Below are 14,909 nucleotides of genomic sequence, written 5' to 3' on the forward strand. Positions count from 1 at the left end.
GAAAGTAAGTCTGATTGTAGCTCTTGGTCTGTCACAACCAATCAGTGCAGTCACCGGAACTAACGTCATTCATAACTGCGGTTATTCCAGTCTTTTTTTCCATGGTTAAATCTGTACAGGACACGGCAGAAATCATTAAAATAGTATACTAATATCTAATTTGTTTTGATATTTAGGAAAACAAACAGAGAAAAAACAAGAAGAGAAGAAAAAATTCCAAACAGAATTATCGATGAACTGATTGTCTATAACTGACGGGAAGGACCCAGGGTTACAAGGGTGGGAGGGTGGGGAGTCGCTCTGGGTCTAAATACAAGCGTGACGTGGATTAAGCGCTTTGTCACGTGTCGCGTCGTACATGACAGCATTATGCGCATATGCAATGATCGAAAAAAATGAATTGTAATCTATATTATTATTATTATTACTGATTGTTTTGTTTGTGAGGACCCAGGGTGACAAGGGTGGGAGGGTGGGTGGCTAGTCGCTCTGGGTTCAAATATTTCCAGTTAATCCACACTGATTCTTATATACATCACGTGTCATGTGGTCACTGATAGTCCTAACACGCATGTTTAATGCTTATGCTTCTTAGGCCCCGTCCACACTATGCCGGATAAATTTGAATCCGAATTTTTATTTATTCGGTTAGGCCTACCGTCCACACTAGTTCGGGCAAATTCGGAACAATTCTTCACTGAAAACGAATTTTCGAAATGGAACCGAATAAATAAAAATTCGGATTAAAATTTATCCGGGATATTCTGGACGGGGCCTTAAATTGTACCTATGATAAAGGGCTGAATCATCATGATATTAAGAGCTCTATAGGGTCGCCGAGAGAGCCGCTCGTATCACATTATTTTGAACCTCTAACACTTAGGGTCAGACGACCTTGACAGAGATATATTTTTTGTCATTGTTTCTCTACTAGAAACAGGACTGACTTTACTGTAAATTTGATATGCAGCATTACGATTAAAACACATTTCTTTTCAGTTGAGAGATAATTCCGGCGAACTGCTTTACTGCGCTGTGTCCACTGCAGGATATCCGCTGTTAAGCGCAGATCCACAGGTGTGTATTGGGGTGTAAAGCCTTACCCTCTGGACTGTTAAGGATAACAATAATAAAGATTAGAAATGGCAAGTTATATATGCTGGTTTTCTATGTTATAGCCATTTCCTTGTGAAGTTTGCACGCTGTAATATTTTCCTCGCTGGCAATGCATTTTTAGATTTTTGGGGGGCAATGACAGCGCGACATGCAACAACACGCGCAACTTAACAACGGCGAGTGGATGCGCATACTACTTTGACAATGTGATGACGAAATTTATCGTCAATAAGAGGACAGCAACATAAAAAACTGATGTCTATTTGTTTTTTACAATAACAAAAACGATAAAGACTTCTCATTTTTAGCGATCAAAACAACCAACTGAAAGAGCGCGCGCTCGTTGACGTCAGCTTTATCTGTCTGTCCTCAGCGCGCGAGAAATTTGTAAGTTATTGTAAAAAGCGTGATTTTGCGACAAAACTTGTTGCAGCACGTTCAAACTTTTCATCATTTTTCTTTTTCTGTTTCATTTTAAAATTGCAAGCGTATATCAGTATAGGATAGACTTAGGTTTTTTTGCTAAAACTATTAAAGACTTGCACTGGCGGCACGAGTTTAATTGGAACGAATAAATCTAGATACTTAAAAATTGAGCGACGCAACGATATCAAAATTTAAGGAACTTGACGGGCCAGTGGGACACGATACCAGCTGGAACAGGAGCTTTATAATGAGAATTATCATTTCTATTAGATTTTTCAATAAGAATTTATTAAATCGACTATTCTCATCTTTAAATATAAAACTGTCTTCTCAATTTTACGTAATTTGTGTTTTTCAGTTTTGTGACCCGTCTAGTTGGATGCGCACGCAGCTCGAGATAACGGTCTATACGGTGACACAAATAACATAAAAAACAATTTTAAAGCGTTTTTTTTTTATATTAGGTATTTTTCACTCTTACATCGCTAAGAACCGTTATTCCCTAAAAAGGTATTCCAAAACTGAATTAATACCGTGTTTGACAGAGGTTTCCTGTTTTTTCACAATACCGAAACAATATGCGATCAGCACGACTGATACTCCTTGCTGATTGGTCGAGACAAGGTGTAAATCTAGCCCAATTTAGCCATACGTCAACAAGTCGTTATTTATTCGAAGGTTTCAGTATAGACCGGTATAGCTTGGATTTCTTTCTTTTTATCGCCACATGGTATAACGAAGTACTTTTCTACTCCTTAACTCACTTAACCGGCGAAGCAGAAAAAGTCCTAGAAAGCACATCAGAATTTTGTTGACCTCTTGAGTAGTGTATCAGGTGTATGAATATATCTTATGGTTGAACGTGCCACGAAATATCGTCCTTCTTCACCTCGTATGTGTATATAAGGGTTATCAGATGTGTAGTGTTATAAGATGATTTTCAAAGATGTTAGTAGCACTAGTCTCTCGTGGGAGTTACGTCTAGTAATTCAGTTTGTTTTAGTTGTTTCTGTAACGCTGAGGCTGGCATCAGCTAGCGAAGACGGTACCATCATCTTTCCTCCTCTACCTAAGGATGAGCCGTACAAACTTCAACCGAATGCAGAAACTAATTCAAATGGACTCATCGATATTTCTGCCGGGATCGCGAATATCCTCAGAAGCCAGCCACCTTATGGTAATATTATTATTGAATTCTAAAAGGTCGTAATTTGTTTGTAAAGGATAAATTTCGTGGCTTAAAAATAACCCATAACTTATTCACTTTCAATTCTTCTCATGACAGACGTCATTAATGAAATCGTTTCTAATAAGTCTTTTAATAGCAAAAAGGTAAGAACGAGTATTATAAATAATAGGGACTTTAAGTTGCAGGACGGCAACGCGGGCGACAACATCGGCGAAATTGAGGCGCTTCAACCTTCTATTGTTTTATTATTTCGTGTTTACCTAGTGTTTTACTCAATAAGCACCGCCGTTTTATAGTAAAATGGCGTCTTTTGGGAGCCCTTTACTTAAAACGAAAATCAGCAAAGATAAGCTTTTGGCGTAGCCGTTCTCTTTAGTACGTGAAAATATGACATTTCACGTCTTACTTTCAGCATAAGAAGGCAATGATGCACAGTATTTCGTACATTCCAACGAGTATCTATTGAATAGCGCAATTAGTGTTATTGTATGGTTGCCGTCGTCGTCGTCGTTGCCGTCCTGCAGCTTAAGGTCCCTAATGATAATATAATAGTTGTTAATATGACCTCCATATAATTGTTGGTCAGTGTTGTGTATATGTGTGGGGGTGGGGGGAGAGGATTCACCACAGTGGTTAGGGGAGAGGAGGTTTAGGTTCACCACATTAACCAGGGGAGGGGAAGGTTTATCACAGTGGTATGGGGAGGGCAGGGTTGTGTTCACCATGGCAGCCAGAGGGGAGAGTTGGGTTCACCACAGTGGCAAAGGGAGGGGAGGGTTGTGTTCACCACAGTGGCAAGGGGAGGGCAGGGTTGTGTTCACCATAGCAGCTAGAGGGGAGAGTTGGGTTCACCACAGTGGCAAGGGGAGGGGAGAGTTGGGTTCACCACAGTGGCAAAGGGAGGGGAGGGTTGTGTTCACCACAGTGGCAAGGGGAGGGCAGGGTTGTGTTCCCCATAGCAGCCAGGGAGAGGGTTGGGTTAACCACATTATCCAGTGGAGGGGAGGGAAGGGTTTACCACAGTAGCAAGGGGAGGGGAGGGGTGGGTTCACCATAGCAGGCAGGCGGGGAAGGTTGGGTTCACCACAGTAGCAACCACAGAAAATACACACATTACCCCTAATAGAAAGTATAGTCAACACAGCACAAAAAAGAAAAGAAAAGACAAGCATATGACAGGAGGCGGTAACAGGACAGAGTCCCAAAAGACAACCGCCCCCTTAAATGTGAGCAATATGTAGTGCAGTATAACCTCGATAAATTTTTGGTTATGTACAAAGGATATATATGTCACACATTGTGCTGCAAATCATTCTAGAAATCGAATAAAAGTGGATTTTGAAAATATGTTTTTCTGACTAATATATGCATATCTATCATTCCTTTTCAAGGTCATTCAATATGAAGGACCCATGATTACTCTAGCAGCAATATCACTGACATTTGCTTTAGCCATGCCAATCACTGGATTGATTGTCTGCTGTCGCTGTTTAGACCATAAATGTTGTGGAACTCTTAATGAAGACAAAAAGTTAGATATCCGTCCGACAAAGAAGCGAAAGCTGTATGCTTTGGCACTCATAGTTTGTTCTATATTTCTTATGTAAGTTAATATTATTTTTGTTTTTCCATATTATATTATGGTAGTCAGAGCATAAGTTTTTCACTTTCCAAAGTACCCCTACCCCCTCCCCCACAATACCAACTCACTAGAAAGTATTAGGGGAGGGGAGGGATGGTCAATGGAAAGGGATAAATACTCAAGTTACATTTTATTATGAAACACTTGGTTAAACTACATTATCCTTCATTTTCGGTTTCATTTGAAAGATAATTGTAGGCATCGATGTAATGCTTATAGATCATAAATCATTGTAATGTTAATTTGGCAACTATTTTAACAATAGGTTTTGTTCCTTTGCTTTATTACCATCAATTCATCACCTTACCCTCATCTATATATCTCTATAATTATGTATACTCCAGGGGCATAGCAAGGATTTTCCAGGGGGGTTGGGTGGAATGGTTTGTTTGTGCCACCAAAATGCTGAACTAAAAAAAACTTTAAAAAGGCCTCGTTGGGGTTTTTTATATATGAGAACTACAAGGTTTTTCTCATTGTTTTGATGCTGTATAATTACATTATTTTCAATGTGAAAGTGAGAAAATATCCATACCTCATCCATAGAGGAAATTGGAAATTCTGGAGGGGAGGGTCAGAGAAAGAACAAAATTACAGAGTTTGTATGGAAGAAAATTGAAAATTCCTGGGGTAGGGGGTCCTTTTACAAATTCCCTTCGTCAGGTAGTGGGGTATGGATATTTTCTGGAACTACACTATTTAATATTGTTAATGAAAAAATACTTAGTTTAAATGAAAATATGTACATATATCTTTGATGATAAAGTAATAATAAATCTTTTAATTAACTTTAATTTTATTACCTTCATAGAACTGGTGCCATTATCATTTTTGCATCCACCTCCAAAATGACTGGCACTTTACCCAAAGCAAGAACGACATTTGATGATGCTTTTGATGATATCGTTACCTACAAAAATAATAGTTTTAAGGTAATCAATGCCACCTAAAAGATTTTAATAATAAGATATTAAATAAAATTACTTTAATAATGATAATAATAATAATAATAATAATAATAATAAACTTTGTTTATAGAGGATAACACTTGACAGTAATTGAACTGATAAACTTGTGGTCCTCTGTTAACGTCTCTAGTTAATTAGGGACGGGACTGTCATTAACGTGATCATCCGAGCCACGTGAAGGTCTAACCATTTGCAGATGTAATTATAAAGGCAGCACCTTCTCCTCAGTTATTTTAAGACCCTGAGTGTTGGTCCGGCCGAGGCTTAAACCACGACCTCCTGCACAACACACCGACGCTCTTACCAACTGAGCTAGCCGGGTGGTGGTTAAAAAAAACTCGTCATTACTAATCAACACTGCAAGTACAACAGTGTTGTGCAGCTCAACGGGGTTGACTGAAAGCATGTGAAGGCACCCCTGGCAGCTGCTATGCAGTCCATGTATGACCCTGGAGAACCAGTTTAAATTAGTTAGGGTTTACATGATATTCAATATAAATTTATTCTGATTGCATAGAGTGGTCCTGTGAAATGGCAAGTTCATTTATTATAAGTATACTTATACTGAGATTTTTTGATAATTAATATTAATAAAGATAATAATTGTAATTTTTAATTATTAAATTATTGGTCTTTTTTATAGAAAATGAACCACATTGTTGGGCCGGAAATGTTGATAGTTCTTGATAATGTTATCAAAGAGATTGTTGGTGAGTATTGAGATAATATAGAGTGCAAACAATATATAACTTTAGTAACACTAAATGGCACAATTTCATGCAAATTCCATTGTTTTCTATTGTTTAATTAGCACTATTTTGTACTATTTAGTAACTAGTGTTTCACGGATTAATTGTTTGCACTCTACCATAACAACAGCTTTAGATAAGTAATTTAATGTTACATTATTTAGGTGGTACTGGTTAGTGTTTCAGCACAGTAATGGTTTTTCAGGTCAAGGGGGGGGGGGGATGTCAATACCTGCATTGTTGTATTTTTACAGTCAATGTCAGCTCATTGGCATTATCATGCAACACGAAGAAACCCTTTGCCACCCTGTTCAGTCTGTTGTTTGGTTATACAAAGACTTTCAGTCTCACTTACTGAACAACTACTATAGCCGGGGCCACTTAGACAGGGAGAACCAATCAAATTGTAGAATAAAAATGATACATTCCAACTTTGGGTATTGGAGCCAATCAGAAAGCAGCAGAAAACAATTACTTTTCGAGATATCTTTTTATTCCCACGAGAAAATGACAATGGCTATCTAGTTGTTTACACGTAACATCAGGGTCAGATTATATTATTAGTCTAGGTTTCTGATTGGCTCTCGCTGTCCAAATGGTCTTAAAGTGGCCCTGGTTAGAGTCATTGCACTGTAATCCCCAATTATTTTTATTATTATTTTTGCAATTATTTTTGTGTGTGTTTACTATTCTTTTATCAAATTAAATGATTTTCCTTTTGTGCCTAGGGCTGGGGGAGGACATAGTAAACCCAATCATCAAACAGGGCGGTCCACTTGTTATTAATCTGGTCAACTCGGCCATTAAACTTAACAAAGGTAAGACTCTTTTATCAATATATATTATTATAATGCTTTTAAAATAGAGTAATCTTTGAGCTAGCCATGCCCTGACTTAGATCAGCCCAGAGGTGGTGTCAGGGTTCAATCTGTGAGTTAGCCATGCCCTGACTTAGATCAGCCCAGAGGTGGTTTCAGGGTTCAATCTGTGAGTTAGCTGTGACCTGACTTAGGTCAGCCCAGAGGTTGTTTCAGGGTTCAATCTGTGAGTTAGCCATGCCCTGACTTAGATCAGCCCAGAGGTTGTTTCAGGGTTGGATCAGTGAGTTAGTTGTGCCCTGACTCATTAGATCAGCCCAGAGGTGGTTTCAGGGTTCGATCTGTGGTTGTTCCAGGCTTTGAACTGTAGTACTTAGCTCACTCTGACAGTGCCCTAACTAATTGATCAACACTTGAGATTTCAGGTTATGTATTGATAAAATGTTATGGTTTGAGTGTTTAACAAAATTAAATCCACTATAATCAACTTACAGATATAACAAGCTCACTTAATCTTCTTGAAGATGTACAAAATACAGTATCATCATTGGTTTCCGATGGTAAAAAACTAGATGAGGTTTTATCTGAGTCAAGACAAAACATATCAGATGCAAGAAGTGAATGCAATTCACCAATCCCAAAAGATGAATGTAAATCAATACCAAATGAAAAGCTGCTTACTGGTGAAGCTAACTTCACTCAGGTCCCAAATATCACCGATACAAAGAACAGAGTGCAGGATGTTGTGAACACCAACTTGACTCAAGAAGCTGATAAGGTTTGTGGTGTAACTATTAACTTTAACTAGTATATATACTTGGTACATGTACTTACTTACTTAAAGCACACTGTGTTATTTATATGTTGAGATAACTAGCTAAAAACTAGTGTGAACTGCGTCGCTGTTTCTAATGAAACAGTAATGATAAAAAGGTAAATTATACACTGTGAAAAGATGAAAAAACTTACTGACGTTTCGGACGCTAGTCCTTCATTGGAGTAAAAGAGCAAGTTCTTTCATAATCTTTTACTCTGACAAAGGACTAGCGTCCGAAACATCAATAAGTTTTTTCATCTTTTCACGTTGTATCATTTTACCCTTTTATCATAACTGTATTATATGTTTTTCATTCGGGTCTAATGTTTTCTCATTACAAACCCATGTGTCATTCTCTTGAGAATAAGATTCTTCGTTTGAGTTGTATCCATATTCATGTGTCTTCTCATGTGCAACCATTAAACAAAGAAATGATACTCTAGGGAATGACACATGTTCAGAAATGGGAAAACATTCAGTCATCTGTCTTCTCATGTGCAACTGTTCAACATAGAAGTAGTTCTCTAAGAAATGGTGCACGCTGACTAAAAAGGAAAAATTGCTCTACTGCACAATGATAAATATTCTATTTAAAAGTCTATTTCCAAATACTATACGTCTATTAAGTTTGTTCTTTTCTGATGAGTATATATGCAATATGTATATAATAGCTTACATGTTTTATTGCAGGGTAACAAGTCCTTTCATAATCTTCCAAAGAAAGTTCAAAACATGGCCTCAAACTTTACATCAGGTAAAATTTCTCACACATGTTCGGAAAATGTTTCGTACAAAATGCTAACCATCCCCCCCTTATACCTTATTCTCCCTTAAATGGTTTACCTTTTAGCAATGAAAATATGTATACACCTATTTCAAAAAAGGTTGTCTCACCTAAATTAAGGAAAACAGGATAGGTCATTCCAAGAAAGGAATTCTGGTCATTAAACTAAACAAGTTTTCATCGAGTATCTCAACACTAAGCTCCGCGTTCTTGACAGGAATAAGAAACACATTCCAAGTTATTGTTTCCAGCTATTCATGGGTCTTGAAATAACCTAGCACCTATCGCTAATATTCACTTATTATATCTCATGTTTCGAATAAACAGGCTTCGAGAATTACACGAGCGAAGTGAAAAACATCTCGACAGACTTTTTAAGACCGTTAGAAGACAAAGTGGATAACGTAAGTACTAGTAAAATATTAGTTGGAAATCTTACCTTTAGAGAAAACTTCCTGTTGTTTCTTGTTGTACAAACTCCGTCAGATATTATTTCATGTGTTACACGTAGTATTAAAGGAAATGTTTAGGATAAATATTGAGCAAAGTTTTTTGAACTCCCTCCATTTTGTTGGACGTAGATTAGACACGGAAAGGTCAGAAGCGCATGCGTCTTGGACCCGAGAGCGACTGTTTCCCGCCAAAATTCCGACGAGGTTTACTACTCTCCTCTCTCAGCATTCCGCGTGCTTAAATCAGTATTTTTTTAGACAACTGTTTAATATTTCTTAATTTTATACTTCGATTCATTTTCGAGTTTTAAATGTATTTTAATTTTCGTACGCACAATCTCGAGTACAATAGGCCATTTCACGGATCCCGTTACTCAACCTCAGCTTCGTCAGCGTGTAATTATTCTTAGTAGAATTTGACTACAGTCCGCAATAATGAAAGGAATTTACATATCAACGAACAATTGAAACGCTTAAAAATTTCACAGGTCGCAGGTAATTTCTAAAGAATATATTACACGCTGACGAGGCCGAGGTTGAGTAACGGGATCCGTGAAATGGTCTATTCGGAATTTCTAGGCACGAGTGATGTTTTGAAAGTTTTCAAAATTGGACGAGCCTTTAGGCGAGTTCAATTTGAGAACTTTCAAAACATCTCGAGTATCTATTAATTCCGAATTGTACGAGAAGATTGTGCGATTTTTTGTTTATAATACACTCAAAAAAATTGGGCAACTTAATTTGGACCTACAGAGTACAATTATACTCAAGATCGTGCGATTTTTTGTTTATAGTTCACTCAACAAAATTTCTGTAAAAAATGCGAAGCGACGCCGTTCATCTCTGTCTATTTTGCGGCCGATTTTCAGTCCATCGCGCCACTGAAATGCATAAGAAAGATTAGTTCTTACGGGTTTAAAATTTTATTTATATGTTTTTTAAGTACAAAATGATAGAAAATAATTGTTTTGACATTGTTTTGGCCGTATTGCAAATAGCGACTTAATTCTATACTTCTACGGAGTACAATTAACGCTATAATTGTACTCCTCTCGACCAAACAGAGTCGAGTAATTTTGTTGAGTGTACTATAAGGGATTTAATTGAAGTACTGTATCAAATCTTAAGACTGTCTCTAAAATTATTGGAAAAGTTGTTGCTGATCAACTTTGTGCTTATTTGTCATCTAACAACATGCATGAACCTCTTCAGTCTGCTTATAAACAATTTCATAGCTGTGAAACTGCCCTGACTCGTGTCCATAATGACATCCTTAAAGAAATTGATAATCGTTCTGGTGTTGCTATGGTTCTTCTGGATCTATCTGCAGCTTTTGACACTGTTGATCACACTATTCTTCTTGATCGTATGTATTCAAAGTTTGGAATTTGTGGAACAGCTCTTAAATGGTTTAAGTCATATCTCTGTAATCGTTTGCAGTATGTTTCTGTTCATGGTTCGTTCTCTAAAATTGTTGATATAAATTGTGGTGTACCCCAAGGTTCGGTCCTTGGTCCGCTTCTCTACTTGTTGTACACGTCACCACTAGCTGATATTCTCCGTCGTCACAAAATGTCCTTCCATTTCTTCGCTGATGACACCCAATTATTTATGCCTTTCAGTTGCAATGATGATATTTCTACTGCCTTAACTATAAAAAGAATTGAAGCCTGTCTCTGTGAAATAAATGACTGGATGACTGAAAATAAACTTAAACTTAACAAAGAAAAAACTAAACTCCTTATCTTGTCCTCGAAGTATAATCCTCATCTGTCTACTCCTCTTCTACACTTTGGCGATCAGGTTATCAAACCATCCCGTAATGAAAGAAATATTGGCGTAATCTTTGATTCTGTGATGTCAATGGTTCCTCATGTTAATAATATCTGTAAGACGTCGTTCTATCATTTGCGTAACATTGCTCGTATTCGTAAATTTATCTCCGTCCATACTACTGAAAGACTTGTCCATGCTTTTGTGACATCCAGGCTTGATAATTGTAATTCTCTTCTATATGGTTTACCTAATGCTCAAATTGATAAATTACAATATGTTTTGAACTCTGCTGCTCGTCTTGTAACTCTCTCCAAGAAGTATAATCACATCACTCCTGTCCTTTGTTCTCTGCATTGGCTTCCTGTGAAACATCGCATCAATTTTAAGATTCTACTCCTCACTTTCAAAGCACTTCATGGTCTGGCTCCTGTCTACTTGTCTGATCTCATAACTGTGTATAAACCTAAAAGAACTCTCCGCTCATCCAAGGAACTGCTTCTTGTTACTTGTCCGTACAATCTTAAATCTTATGGTTATCGTTGTTTTTCTGTGTCTGCTCCTGTTCTATGGAATTCACTACCGTCTCCTCTTAGAAACACTTCATGTATAAAAACTTTTAAGAAAGACCTTAAGACTCATTTGTTTAAACTAGCTTTTGAATCATAATTTATATATATTTTACAGCGCTTAGAGCCGACTTGTATAGGCGCTATATAAATCATATTATATTATTATTATTATATTACTGTTGTCCAATCAGAATCGAGTAATTTTGTAGAGTGTTTTATAATCAAATTAAGTTTTCAAAGTTGCCTTTTTTCATACTTTAAATTCTGGGTTTGAAATTCTAATTCTCTTATCTATTATATCATTTTGCATTGCAGATCATGAGGGAGTCAGTTTTACCTTTAAAGAATGATATAAATGAATACCTCAAGCCTGACGGCGTGATTGCCAAATATGATCAATACAGGCAAGTCTGAGATTACAATTTCATACCTTGGTTCAGAGAGATTCGCATAAAGGTCTGCAACGCTGTGGTGGATTTAGGGGGGGTTCATTGGGTGCAAATGAACCCTCCTCCCCCCCCCCCCCCCACCCCCCCAGCTGGTACCTTGGATTTTCTATATTTTTAAAAATAAATAAATAAAAGTATGGTACTAACTCATGAGATTTAATATGGAATGGGACTGGTGGATAGGTTATCCTTATCAGGAGCGCCCCTAGGCCAGTGATGTGCCTCATGGGAAAAATGATGATGCAAGAGAACTTTATTGTTGTGCCGAGATTTGCAAAAATGAACCCCCTCTTAAAGTCCTGGATCCGCCACTGCAACGTTTTTTGAGCTTAGCTTTCTAGCAGTTAACTCATCCATAGATATCCCAAATACACACTGCGCTCTTATTGTTCTTTGGTGTTAATTCGTTTGCAGAAACATTGCGTATAGTTTGAGCGGGACGTTGGTTTTCATCATGGTTATTCTAGCTCTATCGGGCATCATACTTGGTATGATTGGAGCGAGTACCTTTGACACTCCGAGTACCAGAGGAAACATGTCTGACCGTGGTGGAAAGATTTTGATTGGGTAAGCGAAAATATAATATATTAATAAAAACTGAAGAAGACGGAGTATCGGATATAAAGATACATGGGTGGTGTTCGCGGCTAACGTGTCGTCTTTTACCGCTGTGAGTCCAGCGGGTCGGGTCGCTGGTTCGAGCCCTGCGGTCGCCACGTGAATTGAGTTTGTTTGATGTATTGTTCTCTCCTATGCTATGAGGGTTTTCTCCGGGTTCTCCGGTTTCCTCCCTCCATAAAAATCAACATGTGAGTTGAGCGTTGTGTGTATAGAATATTGAATGTAGTGGTAATGCGTGTGAGCGAAAAGTGTCCCCAATTAGTGTGAAAGCGCTAGAACGACTAGACACTTAATTAAAAGATATTTATTTATTTATGTGTACGTGACTTGTATGAGCGCTACAATTGAGTTAAAAGGCTTAACAAACTAAGAGAGAATAAGGTGTCATTCATTGTAAAGGGTTGGGACCCCCAGCTAAATACTTCCTTATCTTGCTCTGCCGTCCCTGTACAAACACCACCATATATAGAGCACTTTTCGCATGACTGTGAAAAGCTCACGGCACGAACACGTTCCTGACACGGCTAGGGATACACCAGACAAATCACATTGCTCGAGAATTCACTCGGCTCCCAAGGGCGGATCCAGGGTTTTTTGAATGGGGGGTCTCAGGGGTAAATTTTGTGGGCAAAGGAATCCCAGTCGCATTTTTACCACAGGAAGCCCATTTGACCTCAGGAATGACAGGGGGGTCGCGACCCCCCCGACCCTCCCCCTGGATCCGCCCTTGGCTCCATCCAATCAAATACCCAGAACACGGCATAAACACGGCGCGGACACGGTCACGCCAAAGTCACGGCACTTTCAGACTGTTACAATATTAGCTTACGCAGTTGTAATTAGATACTTAGAGAAGTGATTGTTTGATTAAAGACGCATAACTATTTCCCCACCAACACGAACACGTCTTGAAACATGGTGTCAGAAATAAATTGGAAATAACGCTTCCAAAGTAGCTGAAAAAACCGTCAAGTTCCTACTGCTGGAGGCATTGAAGAAGTAATATGTCAAGTAAGGAGGAAGCTTCGACCAGCAGCGGTCCACGAGGACCAATATTCACGTCGCATTTTCCGGTACCAACGCCGATGAATACCAAAGGAGATCAAGTAAACAATTGGGACTTCTTTAAACAACAGTGGGAGGACTACGAAGTCGCAACCGGACTGTACCAGCAAGACCCAAAGATACGACTAGCAACGTTTCGCTCTGTAATGGGGAAGGAATGTCTGCACATATTCCTTAATCTCAAGTTAAGTGACGAAGAAAAGAACGACGTAAACACATGCTTAAACGCGCTAGAAGCCTACTTCAAACCAAAGCGCAACGTGGTGTACGAACGATATCTGTTCAACAGCTGTACTCAAGGCCCAGAAGAAACCGTAGATGGCTACGTAAATCGCCTTAGAAAATGCGCTTCATCATGTCAGTTTGGTCCGTTAACGGAAGAGCTTATCAGGGATCGACTCGTTCTTGGTATACGAGAACACGCAACAAAACTACGTCTTTTAAAAGAGGACGGTCTAGATCTCAACAAAGCCCTCAACATTTGCCGCTCAAGTGAATTAGCTAGCAGTCAGTTAAAAGCCATGAGTCTAGTGGATAAGACAAATAACGAAGAAATCAATGAAATACGAGAACGGAAGCCTAAATCTCCAAGCAAGCCAAGTGACAAGTACAACAACAGACGTTCCCACAGAACGCCAAGCGAGGACAGTAAACGAACTACAAGTCGACGAACGAGCAGTTACAAGTGCTACCGCTGTGGTGGTTCTCAGAAACACAAGTTAGAAGACTGCCCCGCCTATGGCCGTGAATGCAAAACGTGCAAGAAACAAAACCATTTCGCGTCTGTGTGTAAATCGAGGTCAAGCAATGTCAAAGCGATGACAGCTGAATCAGGAGAATCAGAAGAAGGAGAATACTCATCCGACGAATTCACGTTGAAGATTGAAGAAGTTGGTTCGGTGAAAACGAAGGGCAAGCAGCTTTTTGCAAAGCTTGAGTTTATGAACACCAATTCCAGTTATAAAACGGATTTGGACTGCCAACTAGACACAGGAGCGACCTGTAACGTAATCAGCCACAAGGATGTAGCAATCATCAACCAAGACGGTAATCCGACGCTCAAGCAAAGCAATGTCAAACTACGATTGTTTGATGGATCAGTCATGGAAACATTAGGTGAAGTGACACTTAAGGTCAACGAAAAACATTGCTTCAAATTTCAGGTTGTCAACGGAAACCACAAACCAATTTTATCAGCCGAGACATGCCAACAATTAGATCTAATCAAGTTAAACATCGATCATCAAGTCCACGTGGTTCAAGAAACCGGAACTCTGCCCCTAACTAAAGAAAGTATCTTAAAAGATTTTCGAGACGTCTTCGAAGGATTGGGAAACATTGGTAACGCTACAATCGCAGTTGACCCAGATGTCACGCCAGTTCAACACGCGCCTAGAAGAATCGCAGTTACGCTTCGCCAGGAAGTCAAAACAAAGTTAGCTGAACTCGAGAAAAGGAAAATCATCGT

General features: G+C 38.7%; 1 protein-coding gene across 3 annotated transcripts in view; it reads left to right on the forward strand.

Annotated features, from left to right (window-relative positions):
* Positions 1–2,205: 2,205 nt before the first annotated feature.
* Positions 2,206–14,909, forward strand: part of LOC116296888 (prominin-1-A) — a 30,813-nt gene continuing 18,109 nt past the window's right edge. For all 3 annotated transcript variants that reach the window (XM_089034510.1, XM_089034508.1, XM_089034511.1), the window contains exons 1-11: positions 2,206–2,719; positions 2,828–2,874; positions 4,123–4,334; positions 5,185–5,305; positions 5,985–6,051; positions 6,819–6,908; positions 7,403–7,686; positions 8,416–8,479; positions 8,837–8,913; positions 11,622–11,710; positions 12,170–12,322. In XM_089034510.1, coding sequence (XP_088890636.1) covers positions 2,476–2,719; positions 2,828–2,874; positions 4,123–4,334; positions 5,185–5,305; positions 5,985–6,051; positions 6,819–6,908; positions 7,403–7,686; positions 8,416–8,479; positions 8,837–8,913; positions 11,622–11,710; positions 12,170–12,322 — 1,448 coding nt within the window. In that variant the 5' untranslated portion in view covers positions 2,206–2,475. The remainder of the gene's footprint in view (positions 2,720–2,827; positions 2,875–4,122; positions 4,335–5,184; positions 5,306–5,984; positions 6,052–6,818; positions 6,909–7,402; positions 7,687–8,415; positions 8,480–8,836; positions 8,914–11,621; positions 11,711–12,169; positions 12,323–14,909) is intronic.

Source organism: Actinia tenebrosa, unplaced genomic scaffold (assembly GCF_029948245.1).
Source record: "Actinia tenebrosa isolate PJP-AT-01 unplaced genomic scaffold, QUT_ActTen_1.0 PGA_scaffold2__45_contigs__length_23673736, whole genome shotgun sequence".
In the NCBI taxonomy this organism is placed as follows: domain Eukaryota; kingdom Metazoa; phylum Cnidaria; class Anthozoa; order Actiniaria; family Actiniidae; genus Actinia; species Actinia tenebrosa.